The following is a 23,154-nucleotide window of genomic DNA, read 5'->3' as shown; positions in this document are numbered from 1 at the left end:
CAGAAAGAATACATTCTAAACTACAACATGTCAATATCTGGGCGAAAAACAATCCATATTCGAGAAGTTATAACCAAATTTGCATAAATTTGATGACGTCATTTTTGAAAAAATGAAATTTTTAGTTTAGGCGCCATTTTGATGACGTCATGATATAATTTAGGGACATTGATTACATGAAATCAAATCTACAACTCATACTCTATCGATATATGAAAAAAAATTGAGGGTCAATGGACTATTTAAAGAGCTACAGTGAATTTTCAATTGGCATGTTTTTGCCCATATATGGCCTATACTGAGAGCTCGCGCGCACACGTGCTGCAAACTTCAACGGGTGTTAATTTCGTCATTAATGGTCGTAGAAGGTTGATCAAGGTATCAAATTGTTCAGAATTTTATCATCAATGCAAAGATGTAAAAAAAACGGTGTTTCTGCGTTGCGTTAAGGCGTTACGCGCGGAAGCGCGCGCGCATCTGTGCGCGCGCGCAAAATTTTTAAATGCTTAAAATGACCTGAAACGTACTCTTCTTTGGTCAAAAAGTGATTTTGAGCATTTTGAAATTTTGACGCGCGCGTCGTGACCTTCAGGTGACTTTTGATGACATGACCTGAAGTTCATCTGATGATAATTTGATTGATTTTTGATAATTGATAATGGAGATATGATTGATAATGTGATTTTACAAAATGGCGCCTAGATGACGTCATCATGACTTGATGACCTTGAAAAGCTTCTCTGCACGTGTTCATGACAGATCCTATAGATGACATGAAATTCAATGAAATTGACCAAGTCCATTTTGAGATAACTTGGCGACAAGAAAATCCGTAAAAATAAATAAATAAGAAAATTCTGACGAAATTAAGAGGTGATCTGTCAACGACAGACCACCTAATAACAGTGAAATTGGGCCGAGTGATGTTCGGTGGATGTTTCATGTTTTTAAGGAGCAGTACGCTTTGGTCTCGTTTGTTTTGAATATTGCGGGGAAAATGAAAATTAACAAACATTTAGACTTTTTCAAATAAGATATTCGAATACACAGCGTGTATACATTTTGTGTAAATTGTTTACCACTTTCCGATGATACATGATGAAGATATGTCCTGATACCGTGTGGGCTTGCATCCACTCCTTGATCTCAAGTGTGTTGCTGGATGAAGTCGATAGATGATCTGCCACAGCTTTGGCCACTGTTTGGTCTTGACTCTCATATGCTACGTCAACAATGAAGTCTTTATCGCTTGATACTATGAGATGAGACACGATATCTAATCCGACCTCCTTCTGCTGGGCCGAGGCGAAGTACAGAAGCTCTTTGAATTCCCAGATGTTGTTCATAATATTTTTCACCAACTTGTAGTATTCGCTTCTGTTTGAGTTGTGAAGAGATGCCAGATACATCCCTGATAGATACTCCTGAAACAGCTTATGGGGGAACTGCACGGATGAGTCTGCGGGATGTTTATTGTATCTTTGTTGTCTCCTCTGAAGGATCGGTGCTTGTTTAGTGAGTACTCCAACTTGACAACCTGTGTTAATACACCCTGGCCAGCTCTTGAACTCTTGTTCACTGAACACTAATCGCCTTTCCCTGAGCCCCTGGAAGGCAAGACAACCGATGTTGGATAGATGGAGAAGCACTTCTGCACGCTGTACATGCCATTCCTCGTCTCTTGACGTCAGACCGAGCTTTGAAAGACAATGATCGACCAAGAATTGAACCATCTCATCAATCAGCTGAGAAAATGTTTGTAACTTCGACATTGCTATGCGACGTTCGCCATCGAAATCTTTCCACATGATACACAGCATAGCTGTGTATATGGGGTATGGAGCCATGTTATCTCTGATTACATCGTTATTTGATATAAATCGATTCAAATCTTCAGCCGAAGTTGTGTCTGGATGGAAGAACTTGGTGACGTAGGAAGATAGATTTTCATCAGAGAAACCTTCCACGGCAATGAAGGCATAAAGCTTTCTAAGCTCTTGAATCTTCCGTATCTCATCTGATCTCCATCGTCTTGATGTGATTAGTACTTTCCCTGACTTGAATAGCCGATTCAGGATGATAAGGGCGATTTGGTAACAGCTATCAAGATCGCCAGCAAACTCGTCAAAACCGTCCAGAACGAGAAGGACGTCTATCTGATGGGAAAATACATACTTGTTTAGCTGCATGGCTGTAACCATATTGTCGTCTGGGAGGTAGGACTTTATAATATCTCCAATAGTCTTATCCTTTACTTCACGAAGGAGGACGAGAAGTACAAGTTGGAAATCTTGGTAGCCTGCTCCATGAATCCAGTCCCAAAGGATCTTTGCACAGAGAGTTGTCTTCCCCACACCACCTTCACCTTCAACCAACAAGCGTTGAGGAAAGACTCCGTTTACCTTGGTCTTGAGGAGGTCTTCGTAGAGTAGCGGCGTCTTATGCTCAGTTCCCTTATCTTCCTCCATCAACGTCAGATTTGTGAAAATCCGCTTAAATTCAAGTATAAGTCGGCTGTTCAGTGGATCGGCTTGAATTTGACAGTGGTGAATGGCCGAATATTTCTTGACCTCTTTGATGACCCGTTGGAATTCATCTTCCGTCATTGATGGTATGTGATCTCCGGCCTTACCTGTAATGAAATAGAAAATAAAATATATCAATTACAAATGAATGCATTCCTTTATGAGTGTCACTCAAAGTCTTGATATCTTGTTTGTGCCATATTTATATTTTCGTCTCATTTTTATGAAATATCTTTTTTTGATTTTGGGTATGTTTTTTAGTTTCGTTTTTATATTTGCACCTTATGACTCAGATTGAAGAACAACTTCGGTGTCTTGCAATCATTAGTAAGATTTTTTCTATTTTTCATATGAATGAACTGATTAATAAGATTAGTTTTTTTTCTAATTGTAAATATTGTCAATGCTATTGTTTTGGGGGTCATTCTCTACAAGCAGATTTTTATGGTCCTAACCATATTTTGCACCATTTGTTGCATAATTATGTACACTGTGTGATTTGTATATACATATTTTTAAGGTTGAATAAAATTGAATTGAGGTTTGGTGGTTCGAATCCTAGCCATGGTGTGTTTTCATTCTGCAAGAAATTTATCCACACTGTGCTGCACTCGACCCAGGTGATATGAATGTGTACCCAGCATGATTAATTCATTGAATGCACCAAACGTCGGTGATGGTAGCTCGAGCGAAAGCCGAGGTAATAATAGCAAGTAATTTTCATCCTCAGGCAAAAAGCGCTATATAAATCAAGTTATTTTTATACTAAAATTATACTTATATTACTTACATCGTTTTCAAAATTGCCTATCGTTATTGTAATCATCAGCATAACAATCATTATAATCTTTATCATAAATCAGCGTCAGTATCCTTTCTCTGCATAGCAGTAATGAAAGTGGTGGTAATAACCTTTCTGTACACTGTCGGCAAGCTGTACCAGATCTATGTCTTTTAACTTGTTGGACAGTGTCTCCCTCGCCTCACTATCTCGTACTGTCTTTAGCCATTCACAAAGCATCTTATAGATAGCTTGCATTATGTTCCCAATGTTATCTCTTTCAAGCCGACTTAGTTGAGCCTCAGTGAATCCTAAAGCTAGTCCAACCTTCCTGAAGTCTGATGGATCCATACCGTCAGCAAGGAGATGGAGTTCGAACTCAGTTAGATTCCCAGGCCTAAACCATATACAAAGACACGTGAGAGGCTAAGGGATATTTTTGTTTTCAATTAATTTTCAAGGAAACAAATTGTATTAAAACATATAAGTATTTCACATAAATCCTGTTAGGTTTGGCATTTCTCAGAGATGAAATATGAAAGAAAATATACTATAGCTGGCAACGCAGATTGGAAAATGATCATGTTCAATGAGATATGTGTACACATAGCCACTTGATAAACGGTACTCTGTCGATATACTTTTGGTTTCAAACCGTCATGAAAATATTGCGAACCGGCGATTGGTCTAACACTCCGTCGTAAGGCAAAGGAGACTATTTTGATCGTCCTTTAATGTACTCATAATGGCATAATATATTAGACCGTATTAATGTATAATACAATAGTATAGTGTTGGTGATAATAATAATGATAATAATAATGATGATGATGATGAATTATTTCAATTTTCTTACTGGGTATTTGGACCAGGATTTTTCTCCACGTCACCGGACCTCAGGAGGAGCAAGTTGGTCATACCAGATAAGAATGAATTCCTTTGTGTTTCATCTGATCCACTGCTAGGTAAACGTGATCTACTGACTGAAGATATTGGTGCTCCACAAAGCTCTGCAATCTCCTAAAACGAATAGAAGTACATGTGACAGAAAGACCTTTCAAATAATAAACAGATTACCTTACATAATGTTATATAGTTTTTTTATGAAATGCATATCCTTCCGACTCATTTTGTTTCAAACGGTGTTAACATACCTAAAGTGTAAAAATATTATCAAACTTGGTAACTTTAACTTTATTTCATTCATTTTCTCCGAATAGTGCTTCTGCCTAATTAAACATTAATTTTATTCGAAAACTTAATACAGTGTTCAGATATCAACATGGTTCAGTATTTTTTAATGTAAACTACATATATAAGAAAAAATAGCAATGAAATTCGTCACACACGTTATATGCTGAATAATTTCTAGGTAAACTTGTTACGTAAAGATAAAAATTATTACAATTTTTTTAAGGCAAACGCTAAGACACATTTTTTTCCAGTTAGCTGGTAATGATGTATCCCTAAATATTCTTAACGATAAAAAGATGGTTCAAGTTAGAGACACCTTCTTTTAATACTAGACATACCCTCGGGCACAATGTGTGTTCAGCGTTGTTAGATTTATCCAGTTGAGAAACAGGTAAAGATTGGTTATCTATCTCAGAGGTAAAAGGGTTCGATATCTCCTTGTCCTGCTTGCCGCCATCTTGATGGCCAGCGAAGTGTGTAGCTACTTGTGAATATACCTCCGATGTGCCACCACCTTTGTCTTGTTCACGTATTTGAGTTGAATTATGGAGGTTAGCATGTGATGCGCGATGAATAGTTATGTATCTCAGGTCCAACTCGTCTAGGTCACATGGCTTGGTAGGTTTGGTGTCAGAAGGATCAGGGACAGAAGTGGATCTCTTCATGGTTGGACTTGTTGAGTGTGTTGCAAGTGTACGACCATCAGCACACTGAGACCCATCCTGAGCGATGTGATCTGGGCTTTTGGTATGACCCGAAGAGCCATTGTTCCCGACGTAACCAGGCTGAGAACATGTTTCGACTTCGTTACTATTGACTGCACTGTCACTTGAAGATTCAGTTTGAGTGAGATTCAGGTTTACATCGTTAGAAGGCGGAGGTTGGCAAGATTTTGCGTTACAAGTTTTGCCAATTTCACCAGTTGAAAAGACATTGAAAGACGATTTGTGGCGATTGCCTTTGTCGTTTTCTTTTGAGTGTTCAGCTGCTTTCTTCGCCTTTTCAATTAATTTAAGACCATAAACATACCTCCTCAGGTAGTAGAAGTAGTCATACACTTTCTGCTTACGGCGCATGTACGTGCCGATCCTGGCACGCCAGACACTAAGAGAGACAGGCATAGTGGCATCAGGAGACTGCGTGACAAATGATAAAAAAACGCATTCGTAATGATGAATTCACTGTGTCAAGTATTAGTATAAGCTTATAAAGCAACAAATGTATTTTTTTTTTCAATTCCGAGAAGGAAAAACCAGTAAGACTAGTATTTTTTTTACTGGCTTCCAGTATAATTTTGCTAGTTTCCAGTATATTTTACTGGGCCAGTTGATTTTGAACTGGACCAGTAAAAATCAACTGGAGACCAGTTCCAACAATTGCATTCCAGTTGAAGCAATTAGTAATACCAGTTAAATAGTTTTTCATTAAACTGGTGTTACTGGTCCAATAAATGGTTTCAAGTAGATTTTTACTGGTTTCCAGTATATGTTTACTGGACCAGTAAAAATGAAATGGAGACCAGCTCAAACAATTGCATTCTGGTTACTGGTCCAATAAATAATTACTTTCAAGTCAGATCATTTAACAAATTATGAGAAATGAATTTTGCAATTCAGAGAAAGTTATTATCGTTATCATTGTTATCATCATTGCTCTTATGATTATCACAATTATTATTATTATGATTATTATGATCATTGTTGTAATCATTCTTATTACTGTTATTATTGTTATTGATATTGCAATTATCATTAAAATCATTTCCTCTAATTATGATTAAGATCAAAGCAAGATGTATTCCTCTGATATATAGTCAACTGGTCTAAGTTAATTCCATGTTTGAAATCAAACTGGTCAAGACCAGTAATACCAGTAATTCTGATGATGCTGATCACCAAGTTTACCTCATTCGCATATTTCCTGTTTTTTAAGAAAAAATCAGGATTTATAATAGAGTATCCTTGCAATAGCACTCATTGTTTTTTGAAAACCTTCTAAATAAGTGTGTGGACTAATTCACAATGAGAATGCGTAATTTCATACATCACATCAAAAATAACAGCAGAAAGATTAATTTACTAACTATCTTTTCCATCACATTTCATTGACCATGGTATATAACAAACCAAATGCATGTAATAAACTGATGACCAGTTAGACCAGTATGAAGACCAGTGACCCAGTGAGACCAGTAACAACCACCAGAAACAAGACCAGTATAAAACTCAAGTACTTCAAGACCAGTTTAATCTTACTGGACCAGTAAAATTTTAACTGGACCAATTAGACCATTAAACCGCTGTTCCAATTTCCAGAGTTACCAGTTAAAATTATACTGGTCTTACTGGTCCAGTGGAACTGGTTTTTCCTTCCGGGTTGTTTTAACACTGAGCATATTGACTGATAGGAGTTTGTTAATTTTGAGTCACTTTTCACCTACTTAATACCTGAATGAAAAATATATAAAGTGGAACAACCATAATATGGTTGTTCCACTTTATATGTTTGTCATTTTGCCTCCGACCAAGATTCTGCTAGAATCGAAAGCTTAGGCCCCTTTGACTCTCTGAATATATATACACTGTTAAAAACATACTAAAATGCAGAAATATATCTAAAAATAAGAAATTTTAGAAATAAAGAAATAAAAAATCTAGAAATTCACAGAGTCAAACATTAATGCAAAAATAAGGACAAACTCAAAAACAAGACAATCGCAAAAAATAATAAATGATAACCATATAATTGAACACAATCACAGAAATATATACAGAAAGAGAGGAAGTTTGAGAAATGTAATGACTTCCACAGAATTAAATACCACTTCAGAAATATAGACAACCGCAAAAATATAGACACCCAGTGACATGTTGACAACCTCATAAATATAGATACAGACGTGTGTAACCAAAATAGAACAGAGTTACGAAGGCTAATCACAATCATGAATTCAAAATCTTGTCTGGATGTGAACTCTAGTTAAGTTTGACTCAAATTATTGTACGAATTTTTCGTATGAAAGGCTTGACCTCAAAAACATCTTTTGGAGGCGGAACCTACGTGACCTATCAAGCCCTTCCGTAGATAAGACAATTGCCATTCACTCATCGTAGTTTGTACTTTTGATGCAGTGATTTGATTGGCAAGTCACCAAGGACCCAAACCGCCTTTGCTCAAGAATTCGAATTCAAATTATAGTTCTGGGGTGAGCGTGTGAAAGGTCCGACGAAGACGAATCTAAGATGAAAGATGAATCTAATTGAAACTCAAAAGCCAATGAAGCAAAATCTTTTATAAAATGAGACATTTATTCATTCTTTTACAGGATAAAGGAAAGCTTTTTTAAAGTGTAAATTTGCAGGAACACAATGGATGTTCCTATGTATTTATTTATTGAAATAAATTTGACTTTAAAAAGAATGAATGATGATTCAATAAATATTTTTATTTGTCAATGAGTAAAAATACCGTCATTTTCTATTTAGAATGACAAAGAGCAATATATCAAATCAAAATCATCAAAAAATTGAGCAATATGGCTCTTAGGCCCTCCAAATCGTTGATATTTTGATGAAAACACTGTTTCTGCTGCAATATTTCACGCAGCTCAAATAGCTGCATCAAATATTGCCGCAGAAATTGTCATTGTAATTCTTTCTTTTTTCTTGCTTGTGATTTTTTTTTTTTTTTTGGGGGGGATAATCCCCCATCTGTACTCATCTACCCACTCACCTGACTCATGAAAGTTATTAATGCACGTATGATTATTTTTTCCCTCAGAATATTGCTTTATTTATTGTTTAAAAGGGGCACTCGTTATACACCATGACAAAACTTGTCCTTCCCAGGTGAAAGAGGCACAGCATGTTGATAAGAGGAAGGTCACCTATATCAGAAAGCAAAGGGGTCCCTTTAACGGAATAAAAACGGGCCCTTAATTCTCGGGTGTGAAATGGGCTGCATGTACAGAACACGTTTGTGATGGCATTTGGGGGTAGAAATTGGCATACGAAATTGCTTACACACACAAAAGAGAAGATCAAACTGGGAAAGAACGATAAACCGAAATATGAAGAGGATAAAACAAAGATAAGAACAAGAAGAAAAAGGGCGTGGAGGAAAGACGATGGATAGATAGATAAATGGTTTTATTAATACAAAATCACATATAAAATACATACAGGCATAGTAGTTTTTAAAACTAAATTGCGCCATGAATTTACAATAAAAATGTACATTGCATATTACTTAAAGGAATATTGATTATCAAAAAGAATTATTTAAAAGAAAAAAAAATATTCAAAAGGACACACTCATTAAACAGTCATATACCCAGGCATGCACTCACACTCACCCCGCATCCAGACACATACACACACACTATACAAACAAAAGTGGATACTAAAATTTACGCATAATGGATAAAACAAAATCATCAGTACGGATATTAAACAGATGGGGGCACGGCATTGCTGGAATAAAATATCAAATTTAAAGCGTATGATGACAGAAGTATAATTAACAAATTTATGAAGGAAGGGTAGGGAGACATAAAATGAAAGTCTTCCGATTTGAAGTGTATGTGGCCTGTGTCTTTGAATAATTATCAGATATAATAGAAATGATATAAACAGTTGAAAGAAAAACAAAAGATAAGGGCATCTTTGTGAGATGTTGCGAGCGAATCACGTGCTCAAACTTTTGGAAATTTCATGTGGGCCTATATAGATATTATTTACCCAGGGAAGCTACTTCAGTTCTGAAAACTATTCTCCCAGCTATTATTATTTTTTTTTACAAGAATGCTTAGAATTTCCAGTTTTCAGGTTGGAAAATCAGAAAAATTTGGCTCACATTTCTCGCTCGCATCAAGTATTGAGGAACTCATTCTATTCCTGGTTACAAAAAAAGAAGTATGAAATGTCAAGTTTTCATGTTGGAATAACACAAATTTTAAGCTTGCGGTTCGCGCTCTCATTATTTAGTTCGTGAGATATATATTCTATTCATGAGTCACTAAATGCAGTCCTTAAAAGATTACTTTCTGAAGCCTGTTGCATAAAACTTTTTACCTGAGAAAACTCTGGTAAAAAATTAAAACTAAGGTTAGTCTGATTTCCGCCACTGACTTTAGCACAGGGCAAAAACTCCTGTAAAAACAACCTGAGTTTTCTCAGGTAAAAAGTTTCATGCAACGGGCCCCAGGTCAGTATACAGTGCGTCCCAGAAAAAACGAAACCGAGATTTAGCGATCATTTATCATAACTTAATCATAAATAGAATAGACAAATGACCTACCAATTTAAAGCTTAGGATCTCCTCTTTCATCTGATATTACTTAGGTTATTTTTTATTCACGCATGAGTGAGCAAAAACAATTTGAAGAAAGGATACCAAAAACTCATTTGGCGGGGGGTATCTGGGTTTCAAAAAGAAAACCACATTTCTGAAAAGTTCAATATCTGCTTTTTAATTTGGTACCTAAATTACAGAAAATGGTCAAGAAATAAAAAAGTTCTGGTCATTTGAAATAAGGCTTGAATTTTAATAATTTCATAAAATGAAGAGGTTCTCCAGGCTGGCTTTCAAACTCACTCGACACTCTGTTGTGTTGACGATCAGCCATGCATTAAATCTTTTGTTCACCATGCGAAAGCTTCTGTGGGAAACCGGTGAAAACACGTTTATCTCATGAAATTATGGAAATACAAGCCTTATTTCAAATGACCAGAACTTTTTTATTTCTTGACCATTTTCTGTAATTTAGGTACCAAATTAAAAAGCAGATATTGAACTTTTCAGAAATGTGGTTTTCTTTTTGAAACCCAGATACCCCCCGCCAAATGAGTTTTTGGTATCCTTTCTTCAAATTGTTTTTGCTCACTCATGCGTGAATAAAAAATAACCTAAGTAATATCAGATGAAAGAGGAGATCCTAAGCTTTAAATTGGTAGGTCATTTGTCTATTCTATTTATTATTAAGTTATGATAAATGATCGCTAAATCTCGGTTTCGTTTTTTCTGGGACGCACTGTATAAACAATTTACAGCTCGCCCTCGCATTAATTCTTTAGAAAGATACACATCTTTCTCACGATTACAAAAAAATGCTCCGAATGCTCACTTCACGTATTGTTACATGAAATTCTACTAGTTTGAGATTGCGATTCGCTTTCAACATCTCACAAGGATCATTATTAGTATTATTTTTATTTTTATCACCAGCAGAAGCTGTTATTAAAAATGACATCCCCTCCAATACAAATCCTATTATCTAGAGGTTGCTCGCACGCTTCCAACACACTTGATCCCCTGCATCTTTAATTAAACAATTTGCTTATAGGCAGCAATTGCTCAGATAAAATCAAAATTAGCATATGCTTGATCAGGGCGCCTATATTCTTAATGAAATACATGCTTTGGCCCCAACACACGCATGTATCATCGATCGTTATTACTATCATTGCACATCGTTTTTGTTACCAAAATGAATTATTTTCATTTTCGGAAATACGAACCTTATTTAATTTTCGGATTAACGAACCTTATTTCGTTTTCGGATTAACGAACCTTATTTCGTTTTTGGATTAACGAACCTTCGGAATTACGAACCTTCGGAAATACGAACCTTCGGAATAACCGAACCTTCGGAATTACGAAGCTTCGGAATTACGAATGTATGCGTGGAATAATGCCCATTCATCCATCACGATTTCGTCTAACAACCGATTGGTTCAACATCCATTTACTCAAATAATCACTTCGTCGATAACCATTTCGTCTGAAAACCAGTTAGTGTAATACCCAATTTCTTTTAATTCATGTCACACAATCAGCACCAAGTTCGATAAGGTCATATCGTAAATTGCCATCGGACTAAATGGCTATTGGACAAAATGGTGAGTGGATGAAATGGTAATTAGACCATGTGGATGGTGGGCCCACTAATGGTACGCCAATTGATAGTAAACGAGTTAGTAATTGGATGAATTGGCATTAGACAACAGTAAATAACTCCCCCCCCCCCCATCACATAACACACGTTTGTTTATAAATACAGTATGTAGATAAACAAATATAAGGCATATATATAATAATATGAATATGTCGAGTCACGCATAAATATCTAACGTGTTCGAAGACAAATGTGAGTAAAGCTTTAATTTAGTTTCCTAATTCACCGTTATTGGATACTATATATCGTCACTCGAAAATGCTAAGGGCATGCCAGTGTTCACATTGAACTCTATTTTTAGTCATATTGTAGTTTATTATCTATTGATAGATCCAGACATATTGTGAGTTCCCTTGTCTGATACAAGTCAAATAATTCCATTTAAAATGAAAGCAGATCAGGCGTGTATATTCAAATATCTTTGAAAGACTGCATGAAGCTTCGTACACAACCATTGGAATGGGGCAATATTGGAATATCGTACGAATATTCCGGTCTGAATACATGATACGACTTTATTTACCGATTCTTTATGAAAAATATGTTTCCTTTGATTGCACTTGGTATTCTCTATTGTTGTATACTTTTTTGTAATTTTCTACATAAAGGTGAAGCTTGTAGCTAAGAAGATTTGTACGAATTCAATGCTTGAAGAGGATTAGTATTGTCAAGGGCGATAATTCAAATTTACACTCTGAAAAATAATTGCTCAATATTTAGTAAAAAAAAAAAATTTACATATGTCAAAAGGGAATATGTTTTTTGCAGTAATTTACTTTATTATTTAACTTTGTGAGCAGCCATATTAAAAAATTCTCAAACCTAGATGAAACATGTGTACAAGTGCACAAGTGCATTTATTAAAACTAATAAACCCTGAAAACAACCATTATTGAGAATGAAAAGCTAAAACTACAAGGCAAACCCCGATTTTGTAAATAGGCGTCTTATAGACACCTAAATAGTACACATAAGTGTATGGGATGAAATTAAGATGGTGTTTCCGGTCACTTTATATTTCAATTTTTGAAGCACTAAATAATCATTTTCGAAAGCAATTTTTTCTGTGCTACATTTTTGGAACATATCACGGACACAGGTGACAAGTGTGACCTTCCGGGTTAGATTTTTTTAAAGTCAAACCAATGTTACCCAATCACTTTAACTAATGTGCAAAACATTTGGCACGATGGAGAATGTAAGATCTGTAGTATTTATGTTGGGTAAAAAGGGAACACGGTTGTTGGGGAAAACACGGCACGACACAGGTTGAGTAAACTATTTCACAATAAATGCGTAGTATTTTACTCAACAAATGTGCGGAATACATTTTACACAACGAGGAATGTAGCATTTTAAGTAATTATGTTGGGTAAAAGGGAACATGGTTGTTGTTGTTGGGTAAAAAGCGACACAGTACAGGTTGTGTAAAATGTTTTACTTTTTAAAAAGTGTGCATAATATCTGGCACAATAGGGAATATGAAACTCTTTAGTTCTATGTTGGTTAAAAGGGAACGTGGCTGAAGTTGTTGCTGTTGTTGAAGGAATGATTATTTATTCAATTTTATTCAAATGTCGTTTTTTAGGCATGTTAGATTTACAAGACTTTAAGTTGTAACTGTACGAACAGGCTGTCTAAATAATACCTTTAGAAAATATTTTTTTTTATTTTGTTTAAGGGTTAAATCTATATTATGTTACTCAAATTGGCAACATCAATATTTCAATTTTAATGCTACATGCTTCTAATTGAGTGTGAGGTGTTTGAAACCAACACACATACCTAGGAACTTCGATTTTTTTTACTTCAAATTTACATTAAAAAGGGTGATCTTCAACTTTCAATGTGTTGCCATGTCAAGGGATTTAATGATTATTCTGATTGCAAATAAAATCCTGCCCTCATTCATTTACCAACATTGGGAAGAATATATGTTAACATTCATACTATTTCTACCAAAGGAGTCGATTTCTTGTGATGATTGGGGGTGATCGGCGTGGAAACAAAGCAGCCGAGCGGGGAAGGGTTTGGGAGGAGGACCTGCGTAAATTAATATGTATGCGAAAATCGCGTTGTTAAGGACTAGAACAGAACCAAATGGGATTTTTACCTTTGAACTTGTTGACTTTGGAAGGGCTGGTCTCAAATGATTTTCGACCGTCATTCCTAATACAAAATTCCGTTCTGTGAGCACATAGTGGTTTTTCCATTGAATATAATAGTAATCTTTATTTGCTATCTTTAATACAGTATTCTTTTAGCATATGTTTTATGCAACATTTTTTTTTAAGGTTTGCAATGTTCCATTATTGTACAAGAAAATAACCCTTTTCTGCTATTTGTTATGTATGTGCTTTTCTTGCTGCAAATTGCTTGACACTAGAGCGAGAACAAACTCATTTTTTTGCAGAAATCTAAAAAATTTGGGAAAACCAGACTTATTCGAATCAAGCAAAGAGAAAGGTACTCGTGCAAAAACCCGAATAACTAAAAGAAGTTGGTGATACACCGTTTGAACTTCCCCTTTCATTTAAGTTATGAATGTCAAGGTTTAGAAGGTAAATGCGTGTGAAAATCAAATTTTCTATCAGATTTTTCACGAAATGCCAAATTTTACCCCCTCTCCATCTCTCTCTCTCTCTCTCTCTGTTTCTTTTTTCTTTCCCTTTTTTCTTGGTCGTGAAAAATTAAATGGGATGGTAGGCACCCCCTTCTACCTGTACGTCATTGCTAATAATCTTTCAATAATCAATCGCTATTATTTGTTAATGAATAAGTGTAATAAAACGCGCATACATTCGTAATTCCGAAGCTTCGTAATTCCGAAGGTTCGGTTATTCCGAAGGTTCGTATTTCCGAAGGTTCGTAATTCCGAAGGTTCGTCAATCCGAAAACGAAATAAGGTTCGTAATTCCGAAGGTTCGTTAATCCGAAAACGAAATAAGGTTCGTAATTCCGAAGGTTCGTTAATCCGAAAAAGAAATGAGGTTCGTAATTCCGAAGGTTCGTCAATCCGAAAACGAAATAAGGTTCGTAATTCCGAAGGTTCGTTAATCCGAAAACGAAATAAGGTTCGTTAATCCGAAAACGAAATAAGGTTCGTTAATCCGAAAACGAAATAAGGTTCGTTAATCCGAAAATTAAATAAGGTTCGTATTTCCGAAAATGAGAATAATTCATTTTGGTAACAAAAACGATGTTGTTGTTACAAGATTACACGATATTATGCAATGATAGTAATAACGATCGATGATACATGCGTGTGTTGTGGCCAAAAGCATGTATATCATTAAAAATATAGGCGCCCTGATCAAGCATAGGCCGATTTCGATTTTATCTGAGCAATTGCTGCCTAAGCAAATGGTTTAAAGATGCAGGGATCAAGTGTGTTGGTCGCGTGTGAGTAACCTCTAGATAATAGGATTTGTATTGGAGGGGATGTCATTTTTAATAACAGCTTCTGCTGGTAATAAAAATGATACTAGTAATGATCCTTGTGAGATGTTGAAAGCGCGAATCGCAAGCTCAAACTAGTAGACATTTCAAGCGTGAATTGAGCATTCGGAGCATTTTTTGTAATCGTGAGAAAGATGTGTATCTTTCTAAAGAATTAATGCGAGGGCGAGCTGTATACTGACCTGGGGCCCGTTGCATAAATTGTTTTTACATGAGTTTTTGCCCTGTGCTAAAGTCAATGGCGGAAATCAGACTAACCTTAGTTTTCAGTTTTTACCAGTTTTCTAAGGTAAAAAGTTTTATGCAACAGGCTTCAGAAAGTAATCTTTTAAGGACTGCATTTAGTGACTCATGAATAGAGTATATATCTCACGAACTAAATAATGAGAGCGCGAACCGCAAGCTTAAAATTTGTGATATTCCAACCTGAAAACTGGACATTTTATACTTTTTTTTATTTGTAACCAGGAATAGAATGAGTTCCTCAATAAACAATACTTGATGCGAGCGAGAAACGTGAGCCAAACTTTTCCGATTTTCCAAACCTGAAAACTGGACATTCTAAGCATTCTTGTAAAAAAATAATAATAATAGCTGGGAGAACAGTTTTCAGAACTGAAGTGGCTTCACTGGGTAAATAATATCTATATCAATTATCATTCTAGACCTGCATGAAATTTCCAAAAGTTTGAGCACGTGATTCGCTCGCAACATCTCACAAGGATGCCCTTTTAACAGTACTTGACCAAAAAGGCGAATTTTACATATTCAGATTGGATTTTTTTCCCCAAACCGCTTGCTCGCTACGCTCGCAGAAATGAAACGTAAATATATAACTTTTTTTTTTAAGTGATCACTTAAAAAATTGTGCTCAATTTAATTACTACAAAACACACAACCTCTTTACACAGATGATAATCTCATGGTGAAAATATCCGCTTGCACCAAATTGCCCCTATTGGCCCTTTTTTGCTTTGCGTCCCCCCCCCCCCCGAAAAAAAGAAAATACGTTCCGCTGCCATTGGTTGAAAAACGCATCGTCTTCATGGCAAACTGCAAAAAGTTCTTAAAATGTCCCCTTTAGATCAGGTCAGAGCTTATATATTTAAAATTTCTGTTCGCGCTTCTTGCTCGCAGTTATTATCTAAATTTAGTTACATAGGCATCTCGTTTTGAAGATCACAAACATATTGCCCATCAAAAATAATATATAGCTCGCGCTCGCATTATTTAAAAAGGGTTTATCATGTTATTACATATTTACTTTATTTTATAAGTATAAAGCTAATTGACTGTTAGGACTACCCTTTCAAAGAAAAAAAACAAAAAAACTTTAAGCTGCCGATCGAGGAAAATAGGACTGAAAAAAATATTGCCCCCCCCCCTTTTTGACGAAAGTTGGATCCGCCGGGAGGGAGGCAGGGGGCACTTGCACCCCCAAAATCAAATAAAAAACAGGGAAATTAATATTTTCCAAAATGGGAAAGTTCCTTTTTCAAAAATAAATATGCCGTTTTTTATGTTTTTTCGAAATGAAATACCCTTTTTAAAGTATACAAGTGAAGTTAAGTTTTCAGGCTGGAATATTGCAAATTTTCAGCTTGCGCTTCGCACTCTCATTTGATTGGTGAAATATGCATCCTAAAGAGGTCACTAAATGCTTTCTTTAACAGGTTCCTTTTCTGGTCAGTGTGTTTAAGCTCGCGTTTTGCGCTCGTGTTAATTAAAAAGATGCACATCTTTTTAATGACAGCAGAAATCTGCTCGAATTTTAAAAAACTTATTTTCATTTTTTACTTCAATACCCTAAAGTTTTAGCTTGTGATTCACGCTCGCAACACCTCGCAATAATGCCATTTTAAGAATAATTGACCACAAAAAACGTTTTACAACTTCACCTTTGAATTTGTTTTACCAAGCCGCTCGCTCATTATACTCTCTCCCGAAAAATAAAGCCTAATTATACATTTTTCCATAATAAGAAGTCACTTCAAAAAGGTTTTTCTCTACTTAATCACTATCAAACACAATGACTTCAAGCAGATGATAATCTTAAGTTGAAAATATCACCAAAGTGCCCATTTTGACGTATGAGTTTCATTTTTGGCTTTACCCCCCAACGAAAATTCGTTCAGCCGCCCTTGCCTTCCCATCCTCATAATAATTGAACGGCAACAGTGCCCCCGCCCCCCTCCCCTTGCCTCTGCTTTCACGGTTTTCATTTTTCGGATTAACGAACCTTATTTTGTTTTCGGATTAACGAACCTTATTTCGTTTTCGGATTAACGAACCTTATTTTGTTTTCGGATTAACGAACCTTCGGAAAAACGAACCTTATTTCGTTTTCGGATCAACGAACCTTCGGAACAACGAACCTTATTTCGTTTTCGGATCAACGAACCTTCGGAACAACGAACCTTATTTCGTTTTCGGATTAACGAACCTTCGGAACAACGAACCTTATTTCGTTTTCGGATTAACGAACCTTCGGAACAACGAACCTTATTTTGTTTTCGGATTATCGAACCTTCGGAATAACGAACCGTCGGAATTACGCCACAAATGTTCGGATTAACGAACCCTTTTTCGTTTTCGGATTAACGAACATCGAGGTATAGGCAATTTACGTGTTTCGGAATTACGAACCTTCGGAATAAAGAACCTTCGGAATTACGAAGCTTCGGAATTACGAAGTGTAACCATAAAACGAACTGGTTCGGAGAGCTAATAGCCTTTCGTGAAAAGCTCCCCGGTTGTCCATAAAGCGTGCGCTAATTTGACTCCCCTCCCTCAACCCACCTTTTCGAGAAAATCTCCCCTGGTTTTTCTCGAAATGGTGCGGTCACACCGCCTTATCCCCGCTCTGCGAACGCGGATGATTGTCACAAACCCTATAAATCGTAGTAAGAGTAGCACTAGCAGTATTCGTGATAATGATGGCGGCAATTAAAACCATAAAATTGATAATAATAATATCATCATTATTGTGAGAAGAAATACGACACGATATACCAGATATTGCCATTTTCTCAACTTTTAATTTCCGTTCGGGAATTGCTACCCAAATATTGTGTATCACAGTAATATCAACTATTAATTATTACACCAATGCTTCACAAACATGTGTATCGCAGTAATATCAATAGATTCAATGCCTGCAGAGGAGGGAGAGAGTAAGGCTAAGAATTCACGACATAGGGGGAACCGGGTCACGAGTCACGTGACCAGCTGGGAGGATGGTGGCTCCACCCAGTGTCCCAGTTTCCTGGGACGGGGATCCCCCTACCAAATATCTGATAATCTTGGCCTTACCCCACCATTGGCTCACAGAGCTCTTGGTCATTCCTTCCCCTGCATGCTTCGAGAAATGATAATGAAATTGCCAAGTACTAAAAAACACCCAAGATGCATGTCGTTTACAGGTTGCAACGTCCTGTTAATAACAACCCCAACCATCCAACCAAACAGGTTACAACATCCTGTATATAACAACCCCAACCATCCAGCCAAACAGGTTACAACATCCTGTTAATAACAACCCCAACCAACCATCCATTTTTTTTTTACAAACCATAAAATCAGCCTATGAAGATACATAAATGAATCTTACTAAGCAACAAGACATGCACACTCATTTAGCCCCCCATGGACAAACTAAAAGTCCAACTTTGCTCTAGAGTATGACCATGAGGTAACAGCTTTGTACCAACCATCTGTTGGCCAATAGTCCTGAAATAAGCCATCTAGCCAATATTTAACAACCCCAACCAGCCAACCAAAAATGTGTACAACCCCAACCAGCCATCCATTTCTACAAAACCAAAATCAGCCTATGAAGATACATAAATGAATCTTACTAAGCAACAAGACATGCACACTCATTTAACCACCCCATCGCCAACTAAAAGTCCAACTTTCCTCTAGAGTATAACCATGAGGTAACAACTTAGTACAACTCATCTGTTGGCCAATAGTCCTGTTAATAACAGCCCCAACCATCCAAGCCAATATTTAACAACCCCAACCAGCCAACCGAAAATGTGTGCAACCCCAACCAGTCAACAATTATTTACAAAACCATAAAATCAGCCTATGCAGATACATAAATGAATCTACCAAGCAACAGGACATGCCACTCATAAATTAGCCACCCAATGGACAACTGAAAGTCCAACTTTCCTCTGTTGCATGACCAGAGGGTAATAGCTTTGTACCAACCATACAAATAGTACCAGTTTTAAACCGATTATATGGTTATGTATTATAGTAAGCAATTTTAACATTCCTAGGACATTAAATGCCGATTGTTTCCTTCATGCTACTCGTTTGTGCCTGTCTCGCACGTGATACCGATATGTATATATATTTCTCTCCCTCTATATATATATAATATTTTGTTTCCAACCTACAAGCTAAAAGGAAAATCCACTGATTACAAGGATATCCACGGAAATTCACCTCAAGGAATATTAATACAGAGGAATGAGGGGTGGGAGGTGGGAAAATGTCTTTCCCGGACGGAAATTAAAAAGTGAATGGCTCGATTTCATCCCCGCTGATCGCGCATTCCTCGCATTAGCGCGTTTCGGATGTATTAAATTACCGCGCACGCTTAAATGTGATACAATCCTTCCGGGTGCGCGTTTTGACCGCCTTCCCCCAACAGAAGTACAAGTGAACTTGACCTCCTTCTGAAGGGCAGTGAACTGGTTGACAGTCAGTATTTGTTTACATTCTAACCTTGTATTCTCTCCCAATAGAATTTATTCGATAATCGAATAAACATATTATTATCGTTGGCAATTATACTATCTTTGCCAAATTCTTGTCCACGTCATTAATTTCAATCAAACTCTGAAATGGGCAATCCTTTCGATTATTTCATTATCTTTTCATTCATTTGCAATTCATTTTGTTTATTTCTATTAATGCCATTTACGCTATGTATTGATGTTATGTATATTTACGTATTGTTTTTTAATAATCGAAAAATAAACAAACAAACAAACACACAATTTGTATTTCTTGATATCGGGGTTTTTCATGATTATTTTTTTTGTTAACATTATCCCCCCCCCCCTAAACAAACAACTATATCGTCATAAAATACATTGCAAAATTGGAATGTACTCTTAAAAGTTTTAGAACTGATATATTTTATTTTACAGTTTGAAGTAAAATCTGACGATTATTTATCATTGCTATATTGGATTTTACTTTGAAACTTAAAAGTAGTGAGATGTGTGAGATGTGCTTGATTCGTTCATCTATCATTTATATTTAATCCATGTATCACATCGATAAATTTGTCTGGCCGACAATCTATTATTTGCCCCAGACTAACATGACTAACACAACTAACTAGTGTGCAGTAAGGTACGAAAAGTGCCTCGACATTTTCAATAAGTTTTATAACCATAATTGTAGAAAAACATATTTAGGTTCATAATGCTGAATAAATGGCGATTGGACAGTCTAACGAATATTGATCCTTATCAGAATCATTTTTGGATGAAACATCGTAAAATATATCCAGATTAGCAAACGTACAAAGTATAGAACATATACAGGAAATATACAGTGCGTATAAAAAAAAGTTTACACTTTGAAAAAGCCCTGGGAATTAAAAAATATACAACATGTGGGTAATTTTTTCACATATAATTATGGGTTTGGGTCTCATCTATCCAATGAAGGTAAAAGTTTTGACAGAATGTTACACTTGAGTGAGCACTGTCCATTTTTGTAAAGCTCGCAGAAATCTGTTTGCGCAGAAATGCTTGTTTTCACGCTGTGTCAAGGGGAAAGGGCGAAATCAAACTTACCCTGTGAAGCATTTCTCATAAATTTCCCTAGCACTTTTAGCCAATTGAAATAAAACGGATACATTCAAGCATTTTGTAACAATTTTGCCGCCCAAATTTGAAATTTCAACACTTAGTAAGCACAACCTTTACCCTTTTTGTGCCAGCTGGATCTGAGGACATAACTGAATCTGAACAAAAGTTTATATCAGACATCTCCAGCATTTTTCACTAAGTTTTTATCATTTAAAGTTGGTTTACATTTCATTTTCATTTAATACTTGTTTCTCCACACTTTTCCCAAGCTTGGCAATGATTAACAAAATGAAAATCAAGCCTAAGCCATTTCATGTAAATCACAGCTCAGTGTAAAGCAAATATCGTCACGATGGACTCGGTGTGTGGGGGAGTGGGATGGGGCGCAATGCACTCTTCGAAGTGTTTGGGCAAGGAAACAAGTTTAAAAAGGTAAAAGATATCTTCATATCAATTTTACTTGCTAATTTCCACGTGTTCTTCATGATTAAGGTCTACTTTTATTCGCATAATTATTTCAAAGTTCTGCGCAAATCATTTTTCACCAACTTTTCAAAACTAAGTGGTGCTCACTCAAGCGGAAATATTTTTCGACAGTTATATCGTCATTTGCTTAAATGGATCTGTACCAATGCTAAAATGTGGAAAAATCGTCAGGATATTACAAATATATAATTTTACAGGATTTTTTCTGAGTGTAAACTTTTTTTGATACGCACTGTATAATGATATTGAAACGAAACAGGGTGTGAGTCAGTTTTAATCATAGATCATTACACGAATATCCATAGGCTTATTGTAAAGAAAACATGATGATTGTGTTTTGGAGAAAAGTTTGTAGTGTTTTTTGTTCAATAATTTCAGTTGGTTTAATGAATGAAAATACAACATTGAAAGAAAAATAGATCTTTCAAAATAGTTGACTCGGATTTTTTTACGAATAGAACACGGTCAAATAGCTCTACATAAAGTATGGAAATTTAATTTCGATTGCACACAATATAGTGAATGAGTTGCTTTGTTCATTATTCTATACATCCATATTGTAAATTATTACTGCACTCTATCTACGAGTTCTTATCAATTTGATAAATATACTAGGACAATACCACAGTCTCTCTTATATTCAGGTTGTCTTGTTTTAGCAATAATAACATACAAACATGAGAAAAAAAATGACGGGTCATTTCACCCAGTGAACTGAGTATAAACGATTTAAAAAAAAAAGCAAATATACTGTGCACAGTAGAGTATTTTGGAGAAACTAAATGAAATTCTTGATTTTCACATGGGCCTCTGTGCGTTCGAGGTATCCTAGATTTCAATGAAGAATGGTTATTATAAGATAGAAGGTGAAAGATTTCTGACGCAAATGGTCAATGTAATCTCATGCTGGTAAAAGAAAACCAGTTTGTTGTGTATACATGAACATGCTATACGGCAAACATAATTGCATAGCAAAAAATATCTGATCTTGTACACAGAAACATTAGAAAGTACTGAGAACATCCAGGAAATTAGATGAAAGTTTGTACGACGAGATCCCAATAGCATAGAACATCCGCAGAATATTACCTCTGTTTTCTGTATATGACCATGAAGTGGTCGACGTTTTACATCACAAAAATATCCTGAATCTAAGATATTTAAATGAAGGAACGATTTTAAAATTCAGAATACCTCTTAAATGAGTGTTTGTATTTTTATAAGATGCTGACATTATTCCATATGTAGCCATTGAACATTCGACGATTTATTGTACCTTATTTCTTTTAAGAGAGATTAATTTTATCTACGCAATGATCAGATAATAAAAAAATAAGCTAGGTATCGTTTTTTAATTAACTTTTCTGAATACACAGGATATCATATTACTATAAAAAGGAAGGGTTTCTCTCCGTCAATGGGAATTGAATCATGCTCTAGCAATGTTTTACCTTGAACCGTTACTGAACGCTGGAATAATTTGTTTCTATAATTATTTTCTTTGATTACAATAAAGCTTTTCAGCGCACTCTTTGTGTCAGATTTTGTTGTGAACATTTCTGTTGAAAGCGTTGAATGTTAATATGCCCTTATATGTAACCACTGACTCCTCTCTTTGGTGCTGTAAGCGAACCCATTTTAACTGTAATAATAATAATGATAATAATAATGATATTAATAAAGTAATAATAATAATTGGCATTTATGTAGCGCTTTATCAATCCACGACTGTTCAAAGCTGTTCACAATTATTATTACCCGGTTACTGGATTCCTGGATTCATATCATTTCAAGACGCTTGTTAGGTGCACACTTGCTAAACCAACCGCAATGACCGTTGTTTCCTACCGGTACCCAATGAGCACTTGGGTGAGAGTGGCAAAGTGTGGATTTAAGTCTTGCCAAAGGACGCTA

At 35.8% G+C, this 23,154-nt stretch overlaps 1 protein-coding gene across 2 annotated transcripts in view; it reads right to left on the bottom strand.

Moving 5' to 3' along the window:
• The window catches only part of LOC121414347, a 54,467-nt gene that overhangs the window by 27,405 nt on the left and 3,908 nt on the right, over nt 1-23,154 (bottom strand). The window contains exons 2-6 of one of the 2 annotated variants that reach the window (XM_041607498.1): nt 4,917-5,636; nt 4,839-4,886; nt 4,163-4,326; nt 3,438-3,703; nt 1,080-2,632 (exon numbers count right to left, since the gene is read on the bottom strand). In XM_041607498.1, the coding sequence (XP_041463432.1) occupies nt 1,080-2,632; nt 3,438-3,703; nt 4,163-4,326; nt 4,839-4,886; nt 4,917-5,621 (2,736 nt within the window). In that variant the 5' untranslated portion in view covers nt 5,622-5,636. Of the gene's footprint in view, nt 1-1,079; nt 2,633-3,437; nt 3,704-4,162; nt 4,327-4,838; nt 5,637-23,154 lie in introns of both variants that reach the window. The other variant, XM_041607496.1, reaches the window with a different exon arrangement.

Source organism: Lytechinus variegatus, chromosome 4, assembly GCF_018143015.1.
Source record: "Lytechinus variegatus isolate NC3 chromosome 4, Lvar_3.0, whole genome shotgun sequence".
Lineage (NCBI taxonomy): Eukaryota > Metazoa > Echinodermata > Echinoidea > Temnopleuroida > Toxopneustidae > Lytechinus > Lytechinus variegatus.
The sequence above is the reverse complement of the archived record's forward strand: the minus strand, read 5'-3'. Positions and strand labels throughout refer to the sequence as shown.